This window comes from Drosophila nasuta, chromosome X (assembly GCF_023558535.2).
Source record: "Drosophila nasuta strain 15112-1781.00 chromosome X, ASM2355853v1, whole genome shotgun sequence".
Taxonomy (NCBI): Eukaryota; Metazoa; Arthropoda; class Insecta; order Diptera; family Drosophilidae; genus Drosophila; species Drosophila nasuta.
This window is the reverse complement of record NC_083459.1, coordinates 28,319,106-28,346,777: the sequence shown is the minus strand read 5'-3', so window position 1 is coordinate 28,346,777 and position 27,672 is coordinate 28,319,106. Positions and strand designations below refer to the sequence as shown.

Sequence of the window (27,672 nt, the reverse complement as noted above, 5' to 3'; positions counted from 1 at the left end):
AGTGCCCAATCAGCAGGTGAAATACCAGGCGAACAGAAATCAGCAGCAAGCGAACACACTTTCTGGTTGAGTGGCGCCCTCTATCTATCGGCAGCTAAGCAACTGCAGGAAGCGGCATCTATCAACAGCCAGAAAACGCCATCTATCAACAGCCAGGAAACGCCATCTATCGGCCTTTCGTTGGCACCCCCTCAAAGTATGCAACAAAAACTGACAAATTTTTGCAGTGTTCGTAGCGCGCCATTTTCAAATTTTGAAACCAATTGAAAAACCAATTCGCTGAAATTTGAAATGTTAAGAAAAACGTGAGCTGTTTTTTTTTTCTTTTATTTATTTTTGTAACGTTTTTATTTAATTGCTAATCAACTTAAAATTCGGCATAAACTAAATTTTTGTTTCTTCACATTGATAATTAAATTTGTAAATTAACTATATAAAAATACGCACACATAAATTAGTGTTTAATGGAAGCATAACTGTTTGTTTTTTTTTTTATCATTCATTCAACAAAATTCATAGTACAGTTAAAAATGTATGTATTTTTGTTTTTTTTTTTATACGAATCTTGTTCAATTACATTTGTCTTTTTCGTTGTTTTTGTCTCTTTTGTACATAGTATTTAAATATATATGCGTGTATATATATGTATATATATAGGGATGTATGTATATGTATGTGTGTGTGTGTGTTTAATGCAATAGTTTAAACTTTAAACGCAAATAAAAAGTATAAAAATAAAGAAACTGGCATACGCAAGACGAAGAAGAAAGCTCGATTGTTTATCGATAGTCGATAAAGCTGTTCGATTAAAGTTTTCAAGGGAAGACGTCAGGTAAATTTGGCGCGTAATTCAAAAATGTTTTCATTACGTTTCGTTTCGTTTCGATTTTTGTTGGGTTTTCTTTTGTTTTGTTTGTTGTACAAAAAGGAAGAGCAAATTTTTGGGAAGAATCGAAACGCAGTTAAGAAATTAAATAGAAAAGAACTAAATATACATGTATGTGTGTGTGTGAATGTGTTGGTGTGTGTGTGTGTGTATAAAAATTAGAATGTAAACGTAACCTTCTTTTGTTTTCATTTTAAATACATACCAAAAAAAATATATAATTATAAAAATAATAATAATAAGAATTAATAAAAATAATGCAAATAATATAATATAATAATAAATAATAAATATGCTGCTTGCACTTTTTTTCTCGTGTTTTCTTTTTCTCACACATTTTCATAAACTTGTTTTTTTTTTTTTGTTTTTGTGGTTTTCTTTTTGTTTTGTTTCACTTTTTCTTTCGGTATAAAATTATTGTTAAGGCACTTTGAGAATTTGATTTACCCCCATATATTTTATCCATTATCCTTTATCCATTTCATTTCAGCTCGAATTTGACAACTGACATAAATAGTTATATAAAAAAAAAAAACAATAATAAATAGAGAAATAATTAAATATTTGATTTAGTTGGTTGATTGGTTCTTCTTCTTGTTTGTCAATTGAATAGTTTTCGTAAGTTGTAAGTTGTCTCCATATATATGCGGATGAAGTATGTATATATATAGACAGATCGGTAGATTATATACTATAGTAGTATTTGTTGTTGTTGTTGTTTTATAAATATATATACATATATATATATGGTATATATATGTATAGCTAGGGGCTAATGTTTAAAGGCATCGCGTAAAAAATTGTTTACAAAGAATATAATAATTTAATTAATTAGTTAAATTTGTTTGTTTAAGTTATCGCGTATTTTTAAGGCTCATGCAAACACGCTTAATAATATTATTTAACACTGTTGTTGTTGTTGTTGTTGTTACAAGAGAATCAGTGCAATCGATAGTCAAACCGATAGTCAAGATCAATCGATTTCACTTTACATTTTGTGTATAAATAGTTGTTGTTGTTGTTTTAAATATATTATATCGTAATCATAGGCATAATTAATAATGTATAACTCTGCACCCGGTAGAAAGAGAAATGTTGCGAAAAAAACGTAATAAATTAAAAAAATTACATAATTAACAAGAAAATTATCATTATTATGCATATTCGGTACATACATTTAAATATCTGTATATATATCTGTATATATATATTCATTTCGCTTTTTCATATATACATATATATATATAAAATTATCAATGGTCAAAAATGTGTGTGTGTGTGTGTGTGTGTGTATGCATGTGTGTTTGTTTCATAAATTATTAACATTAAATTGTTGTTGTTGTTGTTGGTATGAAAATAAATTATGTTTTGTTTTGTTGTCAGCAAAAAAAATAATGAAATCAATTTTCAATAAAAATAAAAAATAATAATAATAATAAAAAAAAAATAACTAAAAAATTTGTATTGCTGTTGTGCTTGTTGTTGTTGTAACTGTAAGAGGTATATCAAAATCGTTTTTTGCGCAGCTACAACTATCTATCGTTATCGTGTTATCGTTATCGTGTTATCGTTATCAAAAATCAACTGTATTTACACCACAAACACAAACAACTTTTGCTTTTGCTTTTCTTTTCTTTCTGCTTCTTCTTCTTCTACTACTCTTCTTCTACTCATGTTTTTTGTGTTGTTTTTGTTGTTGTTGTTGTTGTTGGAAGACGCGCGACTCGAATAACAGTAAAAAGGCGCTGACTTGAGCTTAACTTAACTAAACTTAAGCTTAAATTGTGTGTGTGTGTGTGTGTGTGTAATTGGTTGCATATAAATATATTAAACAAAAGCGACAAAGTGCGAAAGAGAGAGGGAGAGGGGAGGGGGGGAGCGTTTGAGCAAAATTGAGAGCGAACTTGTCGCTCGATAACATAATATCGATATCGATATCGATAGCTTACTTGCACTTTGCTGTTTGAGTGTGAGTGAGATGACAATAGAGGCAAATTAATGCAAGCATTAGTTAACAGTGTGAGTGAGATGACAATAGTGCAATATGGCTGCCATAACAGAGAGAGAAAGAGAGAGGGAGAGAGAAAGAGTTTGAAAAAGTGTTGTTAAAACAGAAGGGTGTGGAGGGGGGAGGGAAAATGTGTGCTTGCCATAAAAAGGGTTCTTAGTTGAAGTTGTTGTTGTTGTTGAGATTGTTGTCGGTAGCAGTGAAAGGGGGGTGGGAAAGGGTGAAGGGGAGGAGGAGGGGAATGCACTTTTTATAGTCCCAGATTGGAGTGCTGCTGATAAGTCTCCACAGCTGAGCTGAGACGATTGAACACCGGCAAGCGAGGCGCCTCCTCATGTTGTTGTTGTTGCTGTTGTTGTTGTTGTTGCAGGTGATGTTGTTGCAAGTGCATTGGTGAGCTGACGCTCTTCTGCACCAGCTGCTTGTGCACCTGGTGATGTTGCACCTCCTGATAGAGTTGTTGTTGCTGCTGCTGTTGTTGTTGCTGTGACGATGGCGGTGGCGTGTGCACAGGCGAAATGGGCGCATTTGGGCTGTCGGGGGGCGTGGGGGGGCGACGAGGTGGACGATGCCGATGCCGATGATGATGATGTCGATGTCGATCCTCCAGCTCCAGCATGAGCTGAATGATGACCATTCAAGATGCCACCAACTGCATTTGTTGCCACCACACTGCCGCCACCGCCTGCCCCATTTGGTGGCATGTTCAAATAGGCAACCGCATCGTGGAATGGGAAATTTGTGAGCGAATTTGTGGGCGAGAGCGACAACGATCCAGTGGGAGACTCGCGATCGGATCCTGTGCTCATGCTCAGTGGCGGACTCAGTGGCAAGAAGTATTGACTGATGTTGCCACTCGTAATGTTGCCACTCGAAATGTTGTTGTTGTTGTTGCTGCTTGGTGAATTGTTGTTGCCAGTTGGCGAAGCAAACGCTGACGATTTGCCTTGAGCTTGTTGTTGCTGTTGCTGTTGTTGCTGCTGTTGTTGTTGCTGTTGGGCACGCGCCTCGTCCGCATTGTGCACAAAGTGGCAACGCGGTCCGTAGGGACAGAAGCCAACGCTGTGGAAGGTGCGACAGTATTCGGTCTTGTACTTGGGATGACGCTGCAGATTGCGCAACTCGTGGTAACCATGGGCGAATTGACACTTCTCCCCGTACTTGCACTCCCCTGCCTCCTCGTAGGGACGGCACAGCTCCGTCTTGTAGCTGCAGAGAGAGTTAGAGAGAGAGAGAGAGAGATGCAAACACACATTAGCAACACGTTACAAAAGAAAGGTAAAACAATTAAGAAAGTTACAGTCGAGTTTGCTCGACTGTGAGATACCCGCTACCCACTTTTAATAAAGGCAAAATATTGCGGTATTATTTTCAAAATATACCAAATATACTACAAAAATATTAAAAATATACCAAATGGTATGTTTGGTATATCGATATAGTACACCATTCAAAATATACCATAGACGGCACAATATACCAGATTGTCAGCCAAAGCATACAAAAGTATTTCTTTAATAACTTCCACATTTTATCTTATCGCAACCAAATTTTCAGAAATCATAACTACTACAGTAATTATTGTACATACCAAAATTCGCAGCTCTAGCTCTAAAGTTACGCTTGTTATTCGATTTGCGGGGGCGGAAGTGGGCGTGGCAAAAATTTGAAACAAACTTGATCTGCGTGCAAACATAACAAATGCTGTCGAAAAAAAATTATAGCTCTATCTCTTATAGTCTCTGAGATCCAGTGTTTCATACGGACGGACGGACAGACGGACATGGCTAGATCGTCTCGGCTGTTGACGCTGATCAAGAATATATATACTTTATTGGGTCGGAGATGCCTCCTTCTACGTGTTACATACATTTCCATTATAATACCCTTCTACCCTATGGGTAGCGGGTATAAACATTAGAAATAAGTTACAAGCTAAGGTACAAAGTTCTAGCAACATCTGCGACAATTGTTGCTAGCAACATTCAAAACATTAGCAACAAGTTAAGGTCCAAATGGAAGCAACAAGTTGATTGACAAAGTTCTAGCAACATTTGCCAAAATTATTGTTCGCAACATGCAAATGTTGAGTGCACAAAGTTCTAGCAACATTTTCTTGAACTCTTTTTCGCAACATTCAGCTACAAGACATTAGCAACAAGTTAAGGTACAAAGTTCTAGCAACATCTGCGATAATTGTTACAGCTGCCAAACATTAGCAACAAATTAAGTTAAAAATGTAAGCAACAATTTAAGAGTACAAAGCTCTAGCAACATTTCCTCCACTTATTGCTAGTAACAAGCAAATGTTGAGTGCACAAAAGTTCTAGCAACATTTACTTCAATTGTTGCTAACAACATTCAGCTGCAAAACATTAGCAACAAGCTATACAAAAATGGCAAGCAACAAGTTGAGTTGAGTGCACAAAAGTTCAAGCAACATTTGCCAAATTTATTGCTATCAACATGCAAATGTTGAGTGCACAAAAGTTCTAGCAACATTTGCTCCACTTATTGCTGGCAACAAAAGGGCAAATGTTGCTTGCGACTTTCTTCACAGCAACATTATTTTCAAACACACATTTTAAGCCACTAAATTTATAAAATTTACCAAGTATTCATAATATTCATTTACTTAACTGAGTTTAAAAAAAAAATGAGAAAAAAATGTGCAACAAGTGTAATACTAACAATCAACAAGTTCCTAAGTAAATGTTGCTAGCAAAATGTTGCTGGCATCAAACACAAATACAAATATTAATTTACTCAGCTGAGTTTAAAAAAAAAAACAGCGAGAAAAAGTGTGCGAAACAAGTGAAAATTTCTAATAAGCAACAAGTTCTTATGTTGCTTCGAAAGTGTTGCTAATTAAATGTTGCTGGCAAAATGTTGCTAGCGTGTTGTTACTTGACTAAGCAACAAATACATTTGCAAATTTGAATCAAAAAGTGTCATTGGAAAACTGATATTTCAGTTAATTTAATATTAATTTTACATTAAAAAACTGTTATTTCTATTAATTTAATATTAATTAAAAATTAATAAAAATTAATTAAAATTAATGTAAATATTAATTTTACATTAAAAAACTGTTATTTCTATTAATTTAATATTAATTATACAATTTATTTTTAAATTAAAGGAAAGAGAGAGTGAGAGAAAAACACAATTTGAATTTAAGCATTATTTCTTTTTAAGCTATGATGAATAAATCCATAATTAGTTTATCCAATTTTTATTCCTTCTCTTTTCAAGTCAAGTGAACGCAATAATTACATTATTAAGCAATAATAAAATAAATACATTATCTGTTTTCCATATTTTCCTTCACGCAATAAATTCATATTATTTTTTTAAAGTTAAATGAATTTTTTGTGTTCCCTATTTTCTTCCTTCTATTCAAGTCAAGTGATCGCAATAAATGTTTTCCCTATTTTACTTTATTCTTTATTCATTATTTATTTTTCTTTTTTTTTTAAAGTAAAATGCATTATTTACTATTCCTATTTTCCTTTATTCTTTCGCAATTCAAGTGAACGCATTAAAATTTATTCATTATTTGCTATCCTTATTTGCTTTCCTTCTCTTCAAATCAACACAACACTTGTCAACATGTTGCTGATCAGTATTTTTTGCATGCTAGAATATGTTGCCTAAGCATGTTGCTAAGCAAAGCGCTTTGCATGTTAGCATATGTTGCCTAACACGCATGTTGCGCAACACTTGCGCTCACTTAATAAAAGGACTCTCTCTCTGTGTCTTTGTTTCTCTCTCCCTCTACCTCTTCCGCTCTCTCTGGCTTTGCTTTACTCACCGCGATGTGTTCATTGGCTGCTGCGGCGGCAGCGGCTCCGACTGCGTTCTCTCCAGCTTGCGATGCAGATTCATGCTGTTCAGATCCTCGATAATTGTCACCAGCGAAGCATTCGGTTGCTGCTGTTGTTGTTGTTGCTGTTGTTGGTTCAACTGATTCACCTGATGCTGTGTTGGCTGTGAAATTGTGCGTGTGAGTAAACCGTGCAGGCGACGTTGGCGACTCTGCTGCTGCTGCTGTTGTTGTTGTTGCTGCTGCTGTTCCATGCTGGCGTCGAGCAGGATGTGATCCGGTTGCTGCTGCTGCTGCTGCTGCAGATCACTGGCAACCTGCAATAAGACAAGCGAAATAAACCAACATTAAATTCAAGTCGAGCTTTTGCACACATAATCTCCCCACAGTGTCTCTCTTTCACTCTCTTTCTCCCGCAATCGCAATCGCATGTTACACAAATGGCAAAGGAGACAGAGAGAGCAAAGCAGAGCTCACAACACACACACACACATAGACTACATAATACTTTTACTTTTAACTTGACCTATAAGCAAGAGAGTAAAGAGCAAAAGCAAAAGGCGCCCATTCAATTTCTCATTTTGTCTAGCCAGCCACGACGTCGACTGCGAGCGACTGCGGCAGCGGCAGCGACTGCGCAGTCATCACATCAGATGATTTGCCAGTCAAGTCTCAGTTGTAATGTTTATATGATATTGCAAAAATACAAAGAAAAACGCCAAATGTTATTTATAGTATACACACATGTATATGTAATTTTCCAGCCATTAACCAATACAACAGCAACAACAACAAATAATGGCAATATTAACAACACGCACACGGACATGGACAAAGGTGACGGCGGACTGCGACGGCGACTGCGACGTCGGCAGCGTTCCCGTTCAAAAGCTCCCTCCACTCCAACAACAACAACAACAACAGCTGCTCCAACTCAATCCGGTATGGATGTCTCGCTCTCGCTCACTCTTTCGCAAAAGAGCTGCCCACTCGAAGCAGCCGCCTTTGCGTGTGTCGTCATCAGTTTCGGTTTTTTTTTTCTTTCCTTTTGTATTATTGTATTGTGTTGTTGTTGTTCATTTTCGTGCGATGCTGTAACACGTTATGCAACCAGCCAAGCAACCAACACACACACACACACATGCACGCCAAGCCAGCCAGAGAGAGAGAGAGAGAGAGAGTGCAGGTGAACGAAGGGATGGGGAGGGGAGGGGAGGTAGGCAGCAGCCAAACTAACAACAACAGAGCAATTACATATGTATAGAGCTCAAGTTCAAGCCAGCAGCAGCAACTACAACTACAAAGCAGCCGAAAAAAAAAAGCAAAGCGAAAGAGGCCGCCGAAGCAAACACAAGACACGGACGCAACAGTCGCCAGCCCAAAAGCCGAAGACAAAGACGAAGCCGAAGCCGCGAAGTCAAACACGAAGCCGAGCCAAAGCCAAAGTGAACTTTATTTTTGGGGCCCAGCCACAGTCAAAAAATCACAAAAACAAATCGAAAAAAAAACAACCAAAACAAAACCAACAACACGACCAAAAACAAAAACTGGTTGGCAGTTAACACGCACTTACACACACACACGTGCGCACTGCGCAGAGCAGACAAGAGAGCAACTCGAATGATTTGGGAGAGCGCCAATTTAAAAAGAGAGTGTAAAGACGCGTGCGCAGCCGGCGGGAGACAGGCAGAGACAGAGACGGACGACGTCGCGACGTCGACTGCGGTGTATTTAGTGTTGCCAGACTGCAGCATTTTTGCACACTCCTTTTGCTTTTGCGGCCACAATACAACAACAACAGGCCAGGAAAACAATTTCTGCTTAGCTGATTCATTTCAACTTGACTTTTATCTACTATCTCCTTACTCACACACACACACACACACACATGAACAATATATTTTTTAATGTGATTCATTTATTGTTGTTTATTAGCTTCTGGTTGCTGTGCATTGTTTTTGTTTAGTGTGTTTTTGTTTTTTTGGTATTTGCTTTTGCTGCGCTTCAATTAACATTTATCACCATTTATAATGGTAACCTGACTATATCTCTTCCTCACTCTGAATCATTTCGAAGAGCACGGACGCTTGACTTTTGCTTATCAAAAGGGGAGACCCTTCCCCCCTTCCCTCTCTTACCCTACAAACGTATAAGAGATTTATAACAATTGCAGTAAGGCAACTCAGCTGTGTTTTTCGTACGAGGTGGCAACACTGCCACCACACACAAAGTCTGCGCACCAAGTTAGCAAACTTTTACGACTGTTATGACCAACTTCGCGCTTACGGCATCATCGCTGCCTTGCCTGCTTAAGCTTTGCTTGCATAAAGTACCACACACACACATACACAGAGACAGGCTGGCAATCATTTAGTAATAACAGCGGGAGGTGCTTAAGCAAGGGGGATGGAGAGGGGAGGAGGGGAAGGGGAGGCTACGCTTAAACGTGTTCAAAAAACAACTTCAAGTTGGCCGCGCATTCAGCTTTTGCACGTGTATGCGTGTCGTCTCTCTGTGTACGTATGTGTGTGTGTGCAAAGACAAGATAAACAGGAGTAGAGTATACAGAAACTCATACAGACGCAAGCCGTGTACCCTGTGCCCAATTCGGCAAAGCAGACACGCTACCTGCTCTTGAGGGGGAGAGGGAGGGGAATGGGGAGAGGAAGTCTACTTGGGACTTTGCTGTGCTGCGCTGCGCTGCGCTACAAAGAAAACAGACAAATAGATCAGAGCGAGCGCCAACGCCGCCGGAGGCAGCGACGCTGGCAGCGGAGGCCGCGCAGAGCTTTTGTTGTTGTTGTGGTTTTGCTTTTTGCGCTATGCATGTATGAGCTCCACTCGAGTGTGTGTGTGCATGTGTGTGTGTGTGCGTCTCGCTCTCTACATCTTTCATCTAGGTGAGAATTTCCCTTTCATTTGAAAATGAAAATAAGTTTACTTTTCTTTGCGCAGTAGTCTTCTTGTCTGGTCTTTTGCTTTTGCTTTTTCTCTTACTGCGTGTGTGTGTGTGTGTGTGTGTGTATTTAGCTATCGTTGCTGCTGGTGCCTGTGCTTCCTCTTCCTCGCTGCATCTCCCTCTCGCTCTAGCAGACAGCATTTTCATTTCTTGTTATTATGGTTATTGCTGCTGTTTGCTTGTTTGTTTTTGTTTTCATTTGAGTGTTTGTTTGTGTGTGTGTGTGTTAAGTTGAGTTGAGCTTTTTGTTTCTGTTTCTGTTTTTTTGTTGTTTGTTTTATTGGCTCAAAGACCTTGCCCTGATGCTTCTGCTGCTGCTTCTTGCATTGCATTCGCGTTTGCTTGAGAGTTCCGGTTGAATATTTGGCACACAGCAAACTAACACAATTGACATTTCATTAATTTCAGCATAGATTCCACACACACACACACACATGTACTTGTGGATTACATTATGTATTTATGTAAATACAAAGTGTATGCTTGTATTGGTGCGCTGCTGTTAGGTAAGAGATTTGTGCTGTTGCTTTGCTGCTTGTCTCGTAAACACGTTCGTACACACACACACACATACAACTAAGTGTGTGTGTGTGTGTGATGCTGAAGACTGCCTGACTGACTAACTGGTTTATACAGCCAACAACAACAACAACAACGACGCAATATCCATAACCTCGATGAGCTAACACCAATACACATGCAAACAGCAGACCCAAGCACACACACACACACACACATAGAGTGAGGGAGAGTGAGCGAGAGCGAGACAGAGTCGCTCTTTATTCTGCGCACACAGATCAAGCAGCTTGTAGGGGGCGGAGAGGGGACACCTCTGTGAGTGTGTGTGTGTTTGTGTATATGCGAATTGAAAATGAATACATAGTTATTATAGGTGTTATTTATAAAGCAACAACAACCTGTGCACGATCAACTAACAAACAAAGTTGGCCGAGGGAATTGCCACTTTACATACAAAAAAAATATATACGCGTTTGTAGTTAGATTAAAAAACCGGGGGGAATAACATTAGCAATTAGTTGCGAGTAAATCTCAAAATAAAAAAAAAACTGGAATCTCTCAAGAACTCAAACAGCAGCAATAACAACGAACAGTGAAAAAAAAAATCACAAAGGCAGCGAATTATAGTTGAAAATGCATACGAAATACAAACATCAATAAACGAACGCGACTGCAATCAGTCAAAGTTCTATCACACACACAACTTATCTATCTCACTTGCACACGCACACACTTTATAAATACGTTGAAAGCTCGCTAGTTAATCGAAATGAGATAACGATTCATGCCGTCTTGTCTGGCTTCCACACTCCACACGCAATTATTACACCACAGGTCACTCTCCTTGCTCTATGCATAAACACTCTCTCTTAAATGTGAACTCACCACGGCTTCGCCCACAATTCACCACTCACCACATCCTCACACCGAACTCACCATTCGTTCGCTTCCTTCCCTCTCTCCCTCTCAACAACTCACATTGCACTCCCCATTTTAAACTCCCCCACCCCTCTCCATACACCAATTTGCACTCACTCCTCGTATTTACTTTTCGACATCCTTCTTCTGCATACACGCCTCCCTCTCCTTTAGCCAACACTCTTATGCTATGCACGTCGATCGTTTTAATTGTCGCAAGGCAAATTTGACTTGGTAATTAACACATGGGGCGCCCAGTCAAACGACAACAACAACAACACAGCAGCAGCAGAAGCAGCTTCAGCGTTTACATGTTTATTCTGTGCCCCGCCCCCTTTTCAATCAGCCCTGTGGTCAGCGCCGTGGGATGGAAATAAGCAATGGAATGGCATGGAATTGAAATTGGAATTGAAATTGAACAAAATGATGAGTAGGTACATTTAACTCAAACGGAGAGAGCAAGCAAGAGGTGACAGAGGTGTGGGGGATGGAGAGGGGGAGAGGTTGACGATGCTCAATCGATCAACACTCGGACGTCAAGTCCAATCTGGTTGTTGTTGTTGTTGTTGCTGGTTACTGTTTCTAAGTCGTCTCCGGCTGCTGCCATTCAAGTGGCGAGTAATCAATGCACTCTCACACACACACACACTTGCTTAGACATACACATTTGCAATTTGCTGATAAAGCACACAATGCGACGTGACGCGCGTAAAGTACGTGAGTGTGACAATATATGTGTGTGTGTGTGTGCATGTCTGTTTGCATGCTTGTTTTGCTTACTTCTATTTGCATGCGTATGTGTGTGTGTGGGTGCAATAGAAGAATAGCCTGGGCAAAAGCTAAAGGCTAAAAGCAGCGTTAATTTGTGCGTATGCACTTTTAGCTTTTTTTCGGCTTTTTGTATGCAATGTTCCAGCGTATTTCAGCTTCTTTTTTTTGCTTTTTGTATGTAATGTTTCAGCGTATTTCAGCTTCTTTTTTTTTGGCTTTTTGCATGCAATGTTCCAAGCGTATTTTAGCTTTTTTTCGGCTTTTTGTATGCAATATTTCGCAATGTGTTCATCATTCCACTCAATGACGATGTCTTCTTCTCTCCCAACTTTGTCGTCGTTCCGTTTCGACAGCAGCACCAACAACAACAACAACAACAACAATGTCGTCAAATGAAAAACCCAAGCAACAACAACAGCAACGACAATAACAAATAAAATAAAATACAAAACCAGCCAAGCAACAACACAAGTAATTACCACGCTATAATTTACATAATGTTGCCAAAGGCTTGGACGCAATCCAACGCAACAAGTAAAACCACACACATAAGGTAGAAAGGGAGAGAGAAAGAGCGCGCTAGTGGTGAGAAGGGGTGGGGAGGGGAGGTGGAGAAGACTTGGCCCATCGCTTTGGCTTCGGCATCGATTGAGGTCTAGGTCGATTTGAGCATTTCACATTTTCGTGTCGCTGTTAATATTTGGTAAGCGCACACACTAACACACACACACACACACACACACACACACACACATACACAATCGTACATGGTGAGGAAGCGAGAGGTAAGCTTGCGCATGCGCAAGCGAGAAGCCAAATGTTAAGCAATGTCGCGAAGACGCGTCCAACGACGACGACGACGCATGCGTCGCTGTCGCTGTCGTTTTTTCGTTTCGTTTCGTTTCATTTCGTTGTTGTTGTTGGTTTCGCGGCGTGCCAGTTTCGTTTCATTGCCAATCGTTGATGTCGACGTCGACGTCGCTCTGCCGGCGTCGCGCAACTTGACTTGGCTTCCTCTTTGGCAGCCCGTTGGTCGAACCGGCTCCACGATACACACACACACATACAATACACAAAATACACACAATCCACACAATACATAATAATAACACAACACATAATAAAATACAATAAAAGAAAACTTCACAAACATTAAGCGCGCCAGCAACAACAACAACAACGACTTGGCCTTGCTAAATTCGGAGCACAGCAATCATTAAAAAAACAAAAACAGACTCACAAAAAAACCAAAACACATACACGCACACGCACACACACACACACACACATACACGTACGTTTACGTGGTGGAAAGAAACAAAAAGCAAATCCGCCACACAAAAGTCGAAGGGTTTCCATATAATAAATTAAATATTATATATTTGAGGGTTTTTTTCGCTTCTCGTAGTAGGGTATATTAATTTAGTGCCGAACATTAAAGTTTACACATATTCATTAATAAAATGGAAATATATAACAATGAATAGTTAATTTAAGCCTAATTTGTATAAAGGACAAATGCAAGTTTAAACTTAATTTAGTTAATATTCGCAAACTAAAATGTGTATTGGGTATCTCAAGAGTCGAGCATGGAAAACTTTCTTGTTTTCCTGCTGCTGCTGTCGAAGCTTATTCTGCTTCTTTTTCATCTTCTTGTGGCTGCTGCTTACAGCGCTGTCGCAATGCTGCTCTGCCGCTGCTGCTGGCGCTGCGTTTGCGCAGTTTTCGCATTTTGCCATTTGGGTTTGCCCTCCACACAGACACACACACGCACATTGACTCATGCACACATACAGAGACTGTGTGTGTTGCAATTGTTTCGCTCAAGTAAAGCAGCAAAATCAAAAACCAAAGACAATTAAAGCACAGTCCACTCTCGCTGCCTCCCTCCCGCTTTATCTCCCTCTCGCTCTCTCGCATGCTGACATATAATTACATACGTTGTATATATATAGAAATGTTATGCAATCGATTGCAGTTTCCGAGTTTTAAGTTAAAGAGTTGTAATCGAAATTGCAAGTTGCGTGAATGAGGAAACAACAAAAACAAAAACAACTGTAAAACTGTAAAACATTGAAAACAAAAAGGGAACGCAAAATGAGGGCAAATTATAAATGGAAGTGCGTGCGAATGAATGCACACTATATGTATACATATGTAAGTAAGCATGTATGTATGTGTGTGTGTAAGTAAGAGTGAATAGAGCAGCGAAATGTCAATTTCATTTACCCATTTATCGATACATCTGTGTGTGCATGTGTGAGTGTGCGTATGTATTTATGCATGTGGCTTAGTTGCATTCAAAATGGGATGCAAATTTTGAAAGCGTTACAAGCAAACGAAACGTTTATACATCTTAAATATATACAATGTATGTATGTATAGTAAGTATGCATGTGTGCGTATAGAAACACGATCTTGTCTTATGCAAATGTGACCACAGTACACATTCACTATAATGGACTATCTCTGACTCAATCAATATACCAATGAAATATTCATTATAATGATTAAAATATCTGTTTTGTATGTCTGTCTCTATTTTGTAATCTTTATTTTTTTTTTATCGCTAAAGACGACTAAAAAAGTTCTGACACAATGTCAAAGTAAAGTACATTGTTGTGAGTGAAAGCTCATTGCTCATACACACACACCGACACACACACACACACACACACACATGTGCATGCAACTCATTTGCGATTTTTGCTTGTCATCTGTGTCAGAGATTCCGCACGCTAATCGATTGCCGCGAAAACAACTATCGATTAGCAATTTATGTTCACGCTCAAGCGTTGTTAACCAATATTTTATTGCCATCCCCTCCCTCCCTCCTTTTTCCACCTTCTAGTTTTTATTTATTTTGGTGGCCAGTTGTTGGCTATCAGTGTTGCTCTGTGTGTTGTCTGAAGTGTCAAACCTTATCGGGGGCCTCACTTTGTCCGCCTCTTACACATTTGTTGATGTACAAACATGTGTCCACACACACACACACACATGCGCTTGGCAAGCAAATTTACGACATCATTGTTATCGTCATCGACAACAACAACAGAAATAACAGCAGCCACAGCAATCGTCATCGAAGCAACGTTGTTTTCCTCTTTCAACTTCACATTCATGTACTTAGCTTAGCTTTGAGCTTTTGCTATTCACATTCACACATTGTAGAATGTCCTGTCTTGCTCTCTCTCTCTCTCACTCGCACAGCTGTGTAACTGTGCTTTCATTGCATTCTCGCTAGTCACCCTTTTTTCTCCTTGCTGCTGTCATTCACAACCACTTGTTGTTGTTTTTTGTCATATCAAAGTTCTTAATGCTTATCAGCAAGCAGCTTTCCTACGTATGCATGTGTGTGTGTGCCATGTGTCGACTCACACACACACACATACACGTAAATTCACTCACAGGCTGCGCTCTCACTCGACGCTCTCTCTCATTAGTAAAAACAAAATGTGCATTTCGAAGAGGAAGCAGCTAAACATGTGCACATGCTTTTGTTGTTCTTGTTGCTGCTGCTCAAACTACAACCCTCCATCTCCATCTCCTTCTCCTTCTCCCCTTCCCCAACACCCAACACTAAGCTGTTGCTTCTCCTTCCCACTTCTGCTCGTTGCTCGCTCCATCGTCTATCTTTATCTACCAAACTGCCAACTCCGAGACCCCTTGCTGACACTTTTTTTCTTCTTTTTTTTTTTTTGTTTAACACACACACACTGGCATATCTACAAAACAAACACAGACATACTCACACACACACACATACAAGTGTCTCTCGTATATATGTATGCGTGTGTGTGATTTAATTCGATAAGAATACTTATTATTGGGTTAGTTAGTTCATATAATAATCTTTTTTGCTTCTTGCTTTTTCATTCGTTTTTTTTTTCTTTTTTCATCATTGCTGTTGCTGCTGTTGTTGTTGCTGCGATAAGCAAAACTGAACTGTGAGCAAAATGAAGAACAAGCAGCAACAAAGTGAGGAGACAAAAGGGCAGCCAACAACAACAACAACAGCGAGATCAACTGACACACACACACACATACACACTAACACATGCATTGAGAGTGTAAACATGCATAAAGGCAAATGTAAACGGTGCTTTATCAGCAGCAACAGCAGCCGAAGCGAAAGGCAGGATAAAAAACTTGAACAAAGTGAAAAATGAGATCACATTGAAGAAGGAGAGTGGGTAGGGGGGGAGATAGGTAAGAAAGAAAGACTATGTAATAATAACATTAAACTGCTACAGTAAAGCTACACTAACTTCAACGTCTCATAAAACATATCAGATTTATCTCTGCCTATGGAAAATTACCTCCAAAAACTTGATGTTGGGGAACTTTTTTTTAACCCCGATTTTATTTCTTTTTTATTTTGGTTTTCTTTATTCAATAAGTGAAGTTTAACAGAAAATATACACATGGATGGAAAAATTTATTTATTCAAAACCCAAAATACAAGAGAGTTAAACCCTAAAATTGGAACAATAATATGTAGTAAAATATTAATGAGAATTTGCTCGAAGAATGAAGTGATGATAAAGTTTAGTTTTGAGAATTAATAGAAAATATGAAATGGACTAAAGTTTAGTTCTGAGAATTAATTCAAAAGATGAAGTTTAGTTTTGGATTAATTTCTATTATAACACAGAATTTACTTATTATCTTTAGATAGATTGTAAATAAAAAAAGAAAGAAAAAAATAAAAATTTGTATTACATAAAATAGTAAATGTTTTACTAATTAATTGTGGATTTATGCAAATGAATATTTTTGATATAGTAAACACTCCTGCTGCCTGGATTTTATTAGTTTACTGCGATCGTGTGTTGTATTTCAAATACGTTCGTTGTTATCTGAAGAAAAATCTCAACTATTGTTTTTTTTTTTTTTTCTCGTTGATCATCGCAGTAATATGAGAGTCTATTCGGTGGACAGTTTTGGCTCTTTATTATGCTAGAGAGCCGATCGTAGGGTAATAAAAACGCAGGCAAAGCAAATGCGAAGAGCATTTGTTTTGTTTGCTTCTCAATTGCAAGTGATGCTTGCACCCCCCTACAAACAACAACAACAACAACAACGGCAACAAACTACCCCTACTCTTTCTTTTTAGTGTCTGCTTCCGCTTACACTTGGTCTGCTTCTTCTTTTTCTTCTGCTGCTAACAATTTGATAACCCGCAACTCGAAAACTCGAACAACTCTCAAATAAGGGCATCACACAGGGGATGGGGGATGAAGAGCGGAGCAGTTAAAGTCGTAGTCAAACAACTGTTGGGAATATGTTGAACACGTGGTCGGCGGGCAATCAATGAAGACGAAGAAGAAGAGGAAGACGCAGAAAAAAAGAGGGTTCGATATTCGTGAGCAGCAAATCAAATGCCTACAAGGAGTGGAGTGGAGTAGAGAGACAGAGAGAGGGAGGGGAGAATGGAGTCAGGTCACCACGGGGGTTGTTTTTGACTGGCTGGCCTGCTTAGAAGAAGAAGAACAAGCAGAAATGCACTCACTGCTGCATTGATCACAACAACAACTCTCCACTCTACACACTCGATAATCGACTTGCTCACATGTTGTTGCTGCTGTTGTTGTTGTCCTGTAAAAACCAGTTGAAAGAGCGCAGACGACAACAAAAGCAAAAAACAACAACAACAACAACATAAGGCAAGCAAGCAGGCAGGCAACGTAAAGTGAGCGAAGTAGGCAAAGCAAGTAATCAAAAAGCGACAGTGAATGTGAATGGAAATCTACTAAACACAAACGGGCAAAGCAGCAGCAGAAACCGCAGCACAGCCGCCGCGGTCGCAGCTGGCTGCGCTGTCGGCGTCGCTGTCGACTTCATTATATAATAGATTCGATTCGAATTCGATTGCGATTGGATGTTTGTTGCTTTTGCTTTTGCTTGTTGCTTGCTTGCTTGCTGCTTTTTTGTTTTTATTTTGTGTTGTTTTTTTGGTGGATTGGCAAGCGAAACGAATCGAATGTCGAGGAGAGAGGCGGAAAGAAATGAAATAGTGATGTTGCAAGCGAAATAAAAATAATAAATAAAATGTTGCTTGCGTTGCGGGTTTGCGCCACACACACACACACATATCTCTCCCTCTCCCTCTCTCTCTATCTATTTGTGCCGCGCTTTGTGGCCCGCATCAAAAATAACAAACAAAAGTAAAGTCGACATTTTCAAAGTTTCATCCACCGAAATACCAAATACCAAATAATAATAATAATCATAATAAATAGTAGCACACATATTGTAATAATACTTAATAATCATAATAATAATTGCAACGGAAAAAACCCCCTGACAAAAAAAAACCGAAAAAAAACAACAACAAACCAGCAGTAAACAGGGTCAACACTCGTGTCACAGTTTTACAACTTTTCCAACTGTCAACTCAACTGCACATTTATTACATCTCGTAAATTACACGAAGCCCGAGCCGAACCAAGACCCAGACCCGAAGTACACACTTCAAAAAATAACAAAAAAAATAAATATAATATTCAGGGGGCGGGAAATCTCGTCGGGGTTTCCAAAAACTGATCACCCATAAATAACTCGAAAAGACATCAACGATAACGATGATAAGTAAACCACAAATGAACTCAAGTTCAACCAAATCAATAAACTTATCAACACTTTTCACAAATAAGAAACACATTTTAATGAGATTTTCAGTTACCCAATATGGTATTGCATATTACTAACAATTTATTACACTATTACAAAACATGCTAGTAAAATGTATAATCTATAGTCTTAAATAAATTACGAATCATAAAGAATTACCAAAAAAAATCAGAATATTAAAAAAAAAATGTAACTCAAAAATAACATTCAGAGCAACTAAATCAATAAACTTATCAATAAAGTTAAAAGAAAATAAACTCCGAACAAAAATTACAGTTTAACATCATAAAAAAAAAAGATGTGGAAACATTTTCTATTCAAATTTTAGTAATGATTATTTGATGACTGTCAATTTACCCGCAAATGTAACAAACTTACAAAATTCATTTACTAAAGTGAGCGAAAAAGAAAAAATACTTTATCATATCTATTAATAATTGATAATGTATTTGATGGAATTGTTTTGTGGAATGACAATTTAAATGCCAAAGGTGAAGACAGGCAAAACTTTGACAGTTAACACAATTATTTTAATAATAAATTAGTTAATTTATCAGCGGAGAATATAATAGAATAGGAGATTTAAAAGTTAGATTTCAACTATCTCGACAAAAAAAAAACAATTAAATTAGAAAATGAATTTATTGAAAAGGTTTTCAAACGAATTTCTTATTATCATATCTATTTATAATTGATAATGTATTTGATGGAATATTTTTTTTTTTGTGGATCGCCTAGAGATGGAAAACACTTTGTCAGTCAACAAAAAATTTCGCAAGTTCATAATAGAGTTGAGTTTTTATTAAGGTTGTTGCTGGGTTGTTAAACTCTCTGCTGAAGGTTTCGCATTACAATTTGAATTTGAAAACATATTTCAATGATTTCGCGTTTCTACATTAATTTAAATGTGTTTCCAAATTAATCAATCTGCAGTTAACCTCTACTCTTAGTGTATCTCTCTCTCTCTCTCTCTCTCTCTCTCTCTCTCTCGCTGTGTCTCTGTCTAACGTGATAACACACATCACATCACACACATAATTGTAGTAGCTTAGTTTAGTGCTTGACCCCCACAAAGTATTTGCAAGTTAATGGCATTTTAAGCCTGAAGATTCAATAATATTTTGTTTTGTTAGATTTTTAATGCCCTTCTCCGTTTCCCCCCCTCTCCCTCGCCCACCAACAGCAGTCCCTGAAGGCGCCCAACGAGCCGAGGCGACCCCACCGCAAGAAATAACAAGAGTCACGCATACACACACGTACACACGCACACGCATACGCATTTGTATGTATGTATGTGTGTACTTTGGCACTCAATTGAGCGGCCATTAGCAAGGCAGCAACAACAACATGAAGAAGAACAATCATGAGGCGCATATGAAGACAATTTTAAGATTACAACAACAGCGCCACAGGCAATGACAATAGAATATGAAGTGCCAAGCAGAACAACAACAACGACAGCAACAACAACACACTGGCAGAAAGCAAAAGCAGAAGAAGAGCCAAAGCAAAGCAAGGCTGGCGGCAGAGCAGCAGGCGCAAGCAGAGCCCCGCGACAGGCTTGCTTGGCTCCTCTCGCTCAATAAGAAGTGTGCGACGTCAAGATCGTGAGAGAGCAGCGAAAGAGCGCAAGAGTGCGAGAGAGAGGACAAGTGGAGCTCATAGCTGTTTGTGGCTGTTATTATGATTATTGTTGTTGTTGCTGGTGGTGGTGCTGCTGCTGGTGTGGGAGATAGCGAACCTCGACGACGACGACATCGCACGAGTGCACACACTGACAGACGGACGGACAGTCAGAGAGACAGACATACAAAAGTAGACGACGTTCACGGTATTGATACACACACACACACACACACACACTTAACTCATACATATTTATTTCGCTCAGCTCGTTTGCCATCCACACATTCGTTCGTTCATTTCGTTTCGTTTCGTTTATTATTTTATTTCGTTTTATTTTACAACTCAACTCAACAACGATAATAATATTAATAATAATAATAAGCAGTCAGCAGCAGCAGCAGCCGCCAACGTCAGTAGCAAAGCACGCAAATAATTTATTTATAATTTGTATTTCACTGTTAACTTGCATGAAAACACAGCAAAATAACAACAACAACAACAACAAGCGAGCTTACAAAGTTTGCACATTCGGCAACATGTTGCTTTCTGTATATGCAAGTGTGCTTGTGTATGCGGGTGTGTGTGTGTGTGAGTGTGTGAGGCTTCAAACATTCACACACAACAACAACAACAACATGTTGGATGGCGGAGGACTGACTGAGAGTGAGGATTGTGGACTGTGTGGATAATGTGGACTGAGGACTGACTTCAAGACTCTGTTGTGTGTGGACTGCATATTAATCGAATTGTATTCAATCGAAACGAATGAAATAAATTGATGTGTGTGTGTGTGTGTGTTGTGTGGAGGAGCTGCAGAGTTGCCCTTCTCCCTCCCCCACCCCTAACCCCTCCCTCCCACACTACTTCAGCTGTTGCTGCTTAGGTAGGTAGAGCAAGCAATATGGCGACGGACATCGGGACATGCACATGTGTGTGTGTGTGTCTGTGTGTGTGTCTGCATGTCTACGACGATGCAGCGCTGGTCGCGACGACGTCGTCGTTGTTGTTATCGCCTTGGCAGGAAATGGAATTATATTCGTAAAAAAAAAAAAAAAGTGGTCGACTACAACACAACTCGGCAAGTGAGAGGCAAAGAGAGAGAGAAAGAGCGAGGAGAGCCGCTGCATTTGCCTTTGCCTTTGCCCCTTGGCCACGCATCCAATCATAATGGTCTGCATGTGCATGTGCTCACATGTGTGTCTGTGTGTGTGTGTGTGGTGAAGTTGAAACGTAATATGATTACGAAGCGATGAGGATTTGATATAACACAAACTAAGCATTTTGCTTTTGGGCGCAAGCAGCAAAAACCAAAAACCCAAAGCCAAAAACAAAAACAACAATAAGAAAACGCCAACTAACCAAGCAAGAAACACAATGAGAGCTCTGTGCATATAAATTTCATAATAAAAGTAACGAAACAACAGCAACAGCAACAACTACAACAACTATGAAACGGCGGCTACGACGAAATCAAAAGTTATGCGAAAAAGTGAATTTCAGCTTCAGCAACAAGCAAGCAGCAGCAGCCGCTTCATCCACCTGACAACAAATAAAGAAAACGAAACAAAAATAAAAGTAAAAAGTGAACGCATTTTGCACACACACAAACACAAACGGAGAGTGAAAGAAAGAGAGAGAGAGAGAGAGATAGAGACAGGGGGCAAACACAAGATGCAAAGCATGAAACGTGTTTGTTATTGCGATATCGTTGTCGACAAACTTGTCGCCTGTATCGCAGCAGCAGCAGCAACAGCAGAGGAGGGGGGCCAAAACAACACACACACACAGAAGCAGCAACAACAACGTCGACCGCAAGAAAACAAAAAGCACAACAAAAGCAAAGCAAGCAAAGCCAGGCAGCAAAGCGCTGATCGCTGTTGCTTGTTGCAGCAGTTTCAGTTTCAGTTTTATGCACAAGTATGTGTATGAGTGTGTGTGTGTGTGTGTTTGTGTGTTGCGCCCTTTCGCTTTCGGCAGCAAATTTGTTGCTATTGCCTACTGCAGCCAGTTGTTGTTGTCGCAGTCAAAACCAAAAACCAAAACGAAAAAAAAAAAAATACTGCTGCGTAACGATTGCAGACGAGATTGCGATTAAAAACTTGCATACATTGTGTGTAATCGATAGACGATAAATATCGCAATGCGAATGCATGGCAAAGTTCAGGCGCAAAATGTATCGAGAACAGTTTTGCTTTATCGGACATCAACCTGTGTGACAAATGTAAGTCCCTATGTCTATGTGTGTGTGTGTGTGTGTGTGTTGTTTTCGCTCTACAGTAAAAACTGCCTAAGTAATTTGTTTACTTTGTTTTGCCCATTCAAATACTTTTGCAATGGCATTTCGAATTATTTCATTCGAGCAATTTCACATGCTTCGTGCAAGTTACGATTCAGTTTTCCTATTGGCCAGCCAAGTCAGTATTCACTGTACATAGTTGGGTTCTACTTGACCCGTCGTCATTCGTCGTTCTTCATTGCATTTAGTTTTCTACGCAAATTAGCCACAACAACAACAACAAAACACATCCACACATTTGCTACTTTGGAGTGCCCCGCAACTCTCCACTCTCCACCCTTTAACACACCTCGCTTTGCACGTAACCGCAATCGAGGCATTAACTTTAAACTTGAAGCTGTTGTTTGTTGAATCTGCCTTGCGGCATGAAAGCAAAAGGCAACAAAAAAAAACAACAAAAAAAAAAAAAACATCACTAAACGAAAATCCAAACCCGGAACTTACTCTGACTTAATCGAATTTGTTGTCGATCAACCGCCACAGCAACAACAACAACAACAACAGCTGCTGATGCTGCTGGCGTCGACGTCGACGGCGACGTCAACTTAAATACATATGATCATGAGCTGCTTTTTTTTGTTTCTTCTGTTTTAATGATGCCGCTTGGGATGACGACGACGACGACGACAAAGCTAAAGCGTGGAGAGTGGAGACTACTCTAAAACAACCCCCTTCCCCTCCCCACACACCTCGCTCCTCACACTACATTGCACACTTATCATAAAAACGCTTAACGTGGGCGCTCTGCCCTTATCAGGCTATTTTTTTTTTGTTTTGTGTTTTGTAAAATATCTGAGTATTTGCCAACAAAAATAATTATGAATCAGCGAACGGAGGAGAAGGCGCATAATGAAAACAAAATAACGGAAATAAAACCTCGAAAGGCGCAAAAAGAAAAGCGAAATCCTTACAAAAAAAAAATACGGAGACTTTTTCGTCTTAGCAGCCATTGTAGTTGGAGACTTTTATTTGGCGTTTTTTTTGTTTTGTGGTGACTTCTGTTTTTACGAGGCTTTTGTAATTGGAGAGACAGTTTTGTGTGTGGGAAAACTTAGGACTTTTAAAATTGTAGGAGACTTTTTTTTTTGTAGACTTACCGCTTGGAGAATGTCGCCGCAATCGAAATATGGTGAATTGCCGCCGCCAAAAATCGAAGTCGGTTTTTTCACAATTCGCGCCGACATTTTGTTGTTGTTGTTGTTGTTATTATGATTATTTGATGGGCCTTTGCTCTCTCACTCTCGCTCCTCTCTTCAGCTCTGCTCCTTCTTGCTACTCGCTCTCGCTCGCTCGTATTTCACTGGACAGAGTGCAAAAACAATTGCTTTATCTTTTGTTGTATGTGTTTTAGTTTTGGTTTTTTTTTTTTGTATATTATTCGATTTTGCCTTTTTTTGTTGTATTTGAATTTAAACTCTTTTCTTTTGCTGACTTGAGAAATTGATTGCGATGAATTTATTTAGTTTTTGTTTTTGCAATATTATTGTTGTTGTTGTGTTGTTTTTTTTTTTTTTTGTATTTGCACTTTGCAGTATTTGTTGTTATGGCGGCTTCTTGAAACTTTTGATATTTGCTAGTTAAGTTGTAGTTCGTTATTGTTGTTGTAGTTGTAGTTGTAATGGTTGTAGTTGGTGTTATTGTTATTGCTTTGCGCGTGCTGCATTTCAATCAACAAAAGCTAGAATATGAAGAGGAAGAGAAACGAGAAAACAACGAGACAACGTTAGAATAAGCGACGACGACGACGACGCTGGCAAAACAAACACCAATCTACTAATACAAATACAAATACACGTGCTCTGCTCTGCTTTGCGTTCTTCGTCTCTTTCACTCTCCTTGCGCTGCTCGCTTATCTGCGTGCGCATGTGTGTGTGCTTGCCTGTTGCGTCTGTGAGCCGAGCCGGCTCTATCTCTTTCTGTCTCGCTTACACTTGAAAAAAGGATTTTCACGCACATGTGTCAAACATTAAATTGGATAAAAATGAAGAGCACACAGAGCGCAACTTGAAAATTACGTTGCGTTTGCTTTGTCCCTTTTTTTTTTCTTTTTATTATACTGTGTTTTTATTCCAAAACTGCCGATGGTTGTTGTTGTTTGCTTTGCTTTTATCGTCGTCTCAAAGCAGCGCAGCGCAGCAGCAGCAGCAGAAGTAAGAGAGATAAGCTTGTCGTTGTCGTCGTCGTTCGATCGTCGTGTTCTTTACTCACACATGCGCAAGTCTCACTGCATGTGTGTGTTTGTGTGTGTGTGTGCTAGTGGTGGTCGTATTTCAGCTCAAATCACATGTCTGTCTGTCTCTGTGCCTGTTGCTTAAGTGTTAGTGTCTGTTTGCATGCATGTGTCTATATATATGTATGTATGTGTCTGTGTGTGTACAATTTTGTTGCTGCGCAAGCAGAACAAACGAAACGCAGGCAGCGAGCAAAGCAGGCAGGCAGGCAAAAAGGCGACTTTGTTATTGCCCCGTTGATTTTGTTGTTTTCTTTTTTGTATTTTTTATTTGATTCTTATTTTCTTGTGCATGTCCTCAGCTTTCGGTTCGTTCGGTTTCGTTATGCGAATTTATTTTGCCCTTTACGATTGATTGTTGTTGTGCGTGTGTTTTGGCGCTATGCTTATTTGAAAATTGATGATCACAACTAAAAACGTTCGCGGTTCAAAGAAAAAAAACAAAAAAATGCCCGCGCTTGTTTCTAGAAACTAAAAAACACGCGCACTCTCCACCATACACTGAATAATGTATTCTTGTTATTTATCAAATGTATAATTATTGAAATGTATGAAAAAAAATGCAACAAATCATTTTGCCACAAATTTGGCAAAAAAAGCGAAAAAAAAAAACAAAAAAACTGTTGCAATAACAAACTCGTCGTTGCCGCCTACTTGACTTTAGTACTTGTTGACTTTGTGGTTTAAAATGTTTTTCGATCTCAATACAAAAAAAAATTGAATAAAGTGAATTTATTTGCAAAATTTGTTATTTTCACAAGGCACTATGATTATTTAGGGACACTATTTTGAAGCTTACTTTGCTGCGGACTCACGTATTTTGATTTTTATTTTTTTTTTTTGAATTTTCGATTTGTATTTATTTTGATGACGAGTGTGCACAAAAAACTACAATTTGAATTTACGAGTTGCAAATGGATCCTGTGGCACGTTTTGCACCTTTGTGTTTATTGTTGTGTGTGTGCAGCAAACAAAAAAACACGTCCGCTCTCAATCGTGAACTTTACAAATATAGCGGCGGTGTGCAGCAGCAGCTCAGCGTGACCGCAGTTCGCTTTACAAAATAATGCGGCCGCCTCCCAACAAAAAATCACCTAAAATATGCCATGGTTTGCCTCATCGTTCAAGTGAACCGAACTCCGTAGCTAGTTCCAATGTGAATTGGCAACTGGTTCCGACTCCACACGCCTGTTGTTTACCATTTCTTATTGTACCATAAAATTACAACAATTTTTGCACTAATACAACTGTTGCAAATTAATTATTAAGCTGCAAGTGACATACGTTAGGGTGAAAATTAAATGCTTGCGCACAAAACTTTCCATTGATTCACTGTGAACTGCTCAACATTGCACTGTTACATTTGAATTTGCTCGTTATGGCACTGTTATGTGTTGTGACATTGTTACGCATTGACCGTTAAATTGAAATTACCATTGCCATATGAGCAACTGAGTATTTCCCCGTATTTATAACATTGTGAACTTAACAGCAAAGCAACAAGTGGAACTATTTGTATTTATAGTCTTCTATTCATTTATTGAAACTAACACTAGCAACCTGTTGTATTTGCATTTATGAACTGCACAAATAATTGCGGCACTTGCTCAAGCGGCGCGGGCGTCGTTTGGCTAGCACGACACGTGCTCGTTATGAACTTTTGTCGCAATCTGTTCAGTTGCAAAGCATTCATAGATGTGGTGACTTTGACGGTGCTCGAGCTGCCCTTGATGCGCAACTGCCCAAAGGCGCCAATCTTAATGGCGCCCAAGATCTCCTTAATAATGTCCTGCATGAGAATGTCCAGGTCAAACAGATAGTTGGTGGCGCCCAACGGAGGCTGCAAAGCAACAAAATGGATATGGATTATTAAAATGATATCTAGGGATGTGCATACAAAAGGAAAGGAAGTCGGGGCTGCCTTCTTCCTAATACAACGATGATATTCTTACATTCTGTGTACTTTGGTTTGGTGGCAGTGGCTTCGTCTCGTAGAGCGCCTTGTAGATGGCCTCCAGATCGAGCGTATCCTCGGGCAGCACCACAACTAGTGGACTGTCCCAGCGATTGTTGCTATGCGGCTCCTCGTAACGCATGCAAAGTGCATCAAAGATTTCCCTTGTATAGGGCACATTTGAATTGTTCACCTGCTGTTGTTCGCTCTCGTTCTCATCCAATTTGTCCGGCTGCGTGCGCTGTGTGTTGAATGTCCAGGCCTGTTCCTGTGGTATGCAACTGAACAGCGTGCATTGCGTGGTTCGTGCCGCTTTTGTCATGCAAAACAATTCATAGCGAAAGCCTGCCAAAAGAAAATGCATTGCATTTTATATAATTTGCGATGGCAGTCATTAAATAGTGTTTACCCTTTATGTAATTGCCTGCATCGAGTATGACGAGATCGTCTTTGTTCAGATGACGCGATGCCTCCGACTTCAAATCACTGCGCACCACTTTTTCCTTTTGTGAGTCCGCAAAGAACGCGTTCTTCTCGTAAAGCGCTTTGGGCACCGCTTCGTTTTCGCTTATCAAATGCACCTTCCGCCCCTTGGCCACAAAGTACTGCTGCAATTCGTGTGCACGCGTGGACTTGCCACTCGCTGGCAGTCCGCTAATTACAACAATTGGCATAACTAAACTAACTTAATAAGAATATAAATAAAAAATATTGCCTGCTGCTTGCGCGTGTCGTAGTGCAGTGTGACCACAAGCCGTTAAGTGCGAAATAAAATACACTGAAGTGCTACCCATAATAATCGATAAGCGTTTTTATCGAGTTGCCCAATTTGAAATTGTAACTGCAACAGCATTTTATGTGGCGCACACAAAAGTAATTATTATTTAACTATCCATTGCTTAATTGTAATAATTAGCTGGGAGTAAAAATATTTTTCAATTCCAATGATGAATAAAGCACCAAGAACATTTGGTCACACTCCAGTGATGCCAATAGATATTAATGGATGATTTCATTTAAATAATGTTGCATTGATTAATTATTAT

At 39.2% G+C, this 27,672-nt stretch overlaps 2 protein-coding genes across 6 annotated transcripts; both read right to left on the bottom strand.

The window, feature by feature from the left end:
• Window positions 1-444: 444 nt before the first annotated feature.
• On the bottom strand, window positions 445-25,696 carry LOC132795462 (protein TIS11). 5 transcript variants are annotated; one of them, XM_060806168.1, is made up of 4 exons: window positions 25,472-25,696; window positions 23,540-24,120; window positions 6,709-7,037; window positions 445-4,103 (listed from the first exon to the last, which is right to left on the bottom strand). In XM_060806168.1, exons 2-4 carry the CDS (start codon window positions 23,624-23,626, stop codon window positions 3,227-3,229), a joined length of 1,293 nt encoding a protein of 430 aa, XP_060662151.1. In that variant the 5' UTR covers window positions 23,627-24,120; window positions 25,472-25,696; the 3' UTR covers window positions 445-3,226. The 5 variants fall into 5 exon arrangements, with proteins under 5 accessions (XP_060662151.1, XP_060662153.1, XP_060662152.1 ...); XM_060806170.1 differs by having other exon boundaries at window positions 23,540-23,742; XM_060806169.1 differs by having other exon boundaries at window positions 25,488-25,696.
• Window positions 25,697-26,190: 494 nt separating this feature from the next.
• On the bottom strand, window positions 26,191-27,381 carry LOC132795441 (protein KTI12 homolog). Its single transcript, XM_060806145.1, has 3 exons — window positions 27,036-27,381; window positions 26,625-26,971; window positions 26,191-26,512 (listed from the first exon to the last, which is right to left on the bottom strand). Exons 1-3 carry the CDS (start codon window positions 27,298-27,300, stop codon window positions 26,225-26,227), a joined length of 900 nt encoding a protein of 299 aa, XP_060662128.1. The 5' UTR covers window positions 27,301-27,381; the 3' UTR covers window positions 26,191-26,224.
• Between the last annotated feature and the right edge of the window lie 291 nt (window positions 27,382-27,672).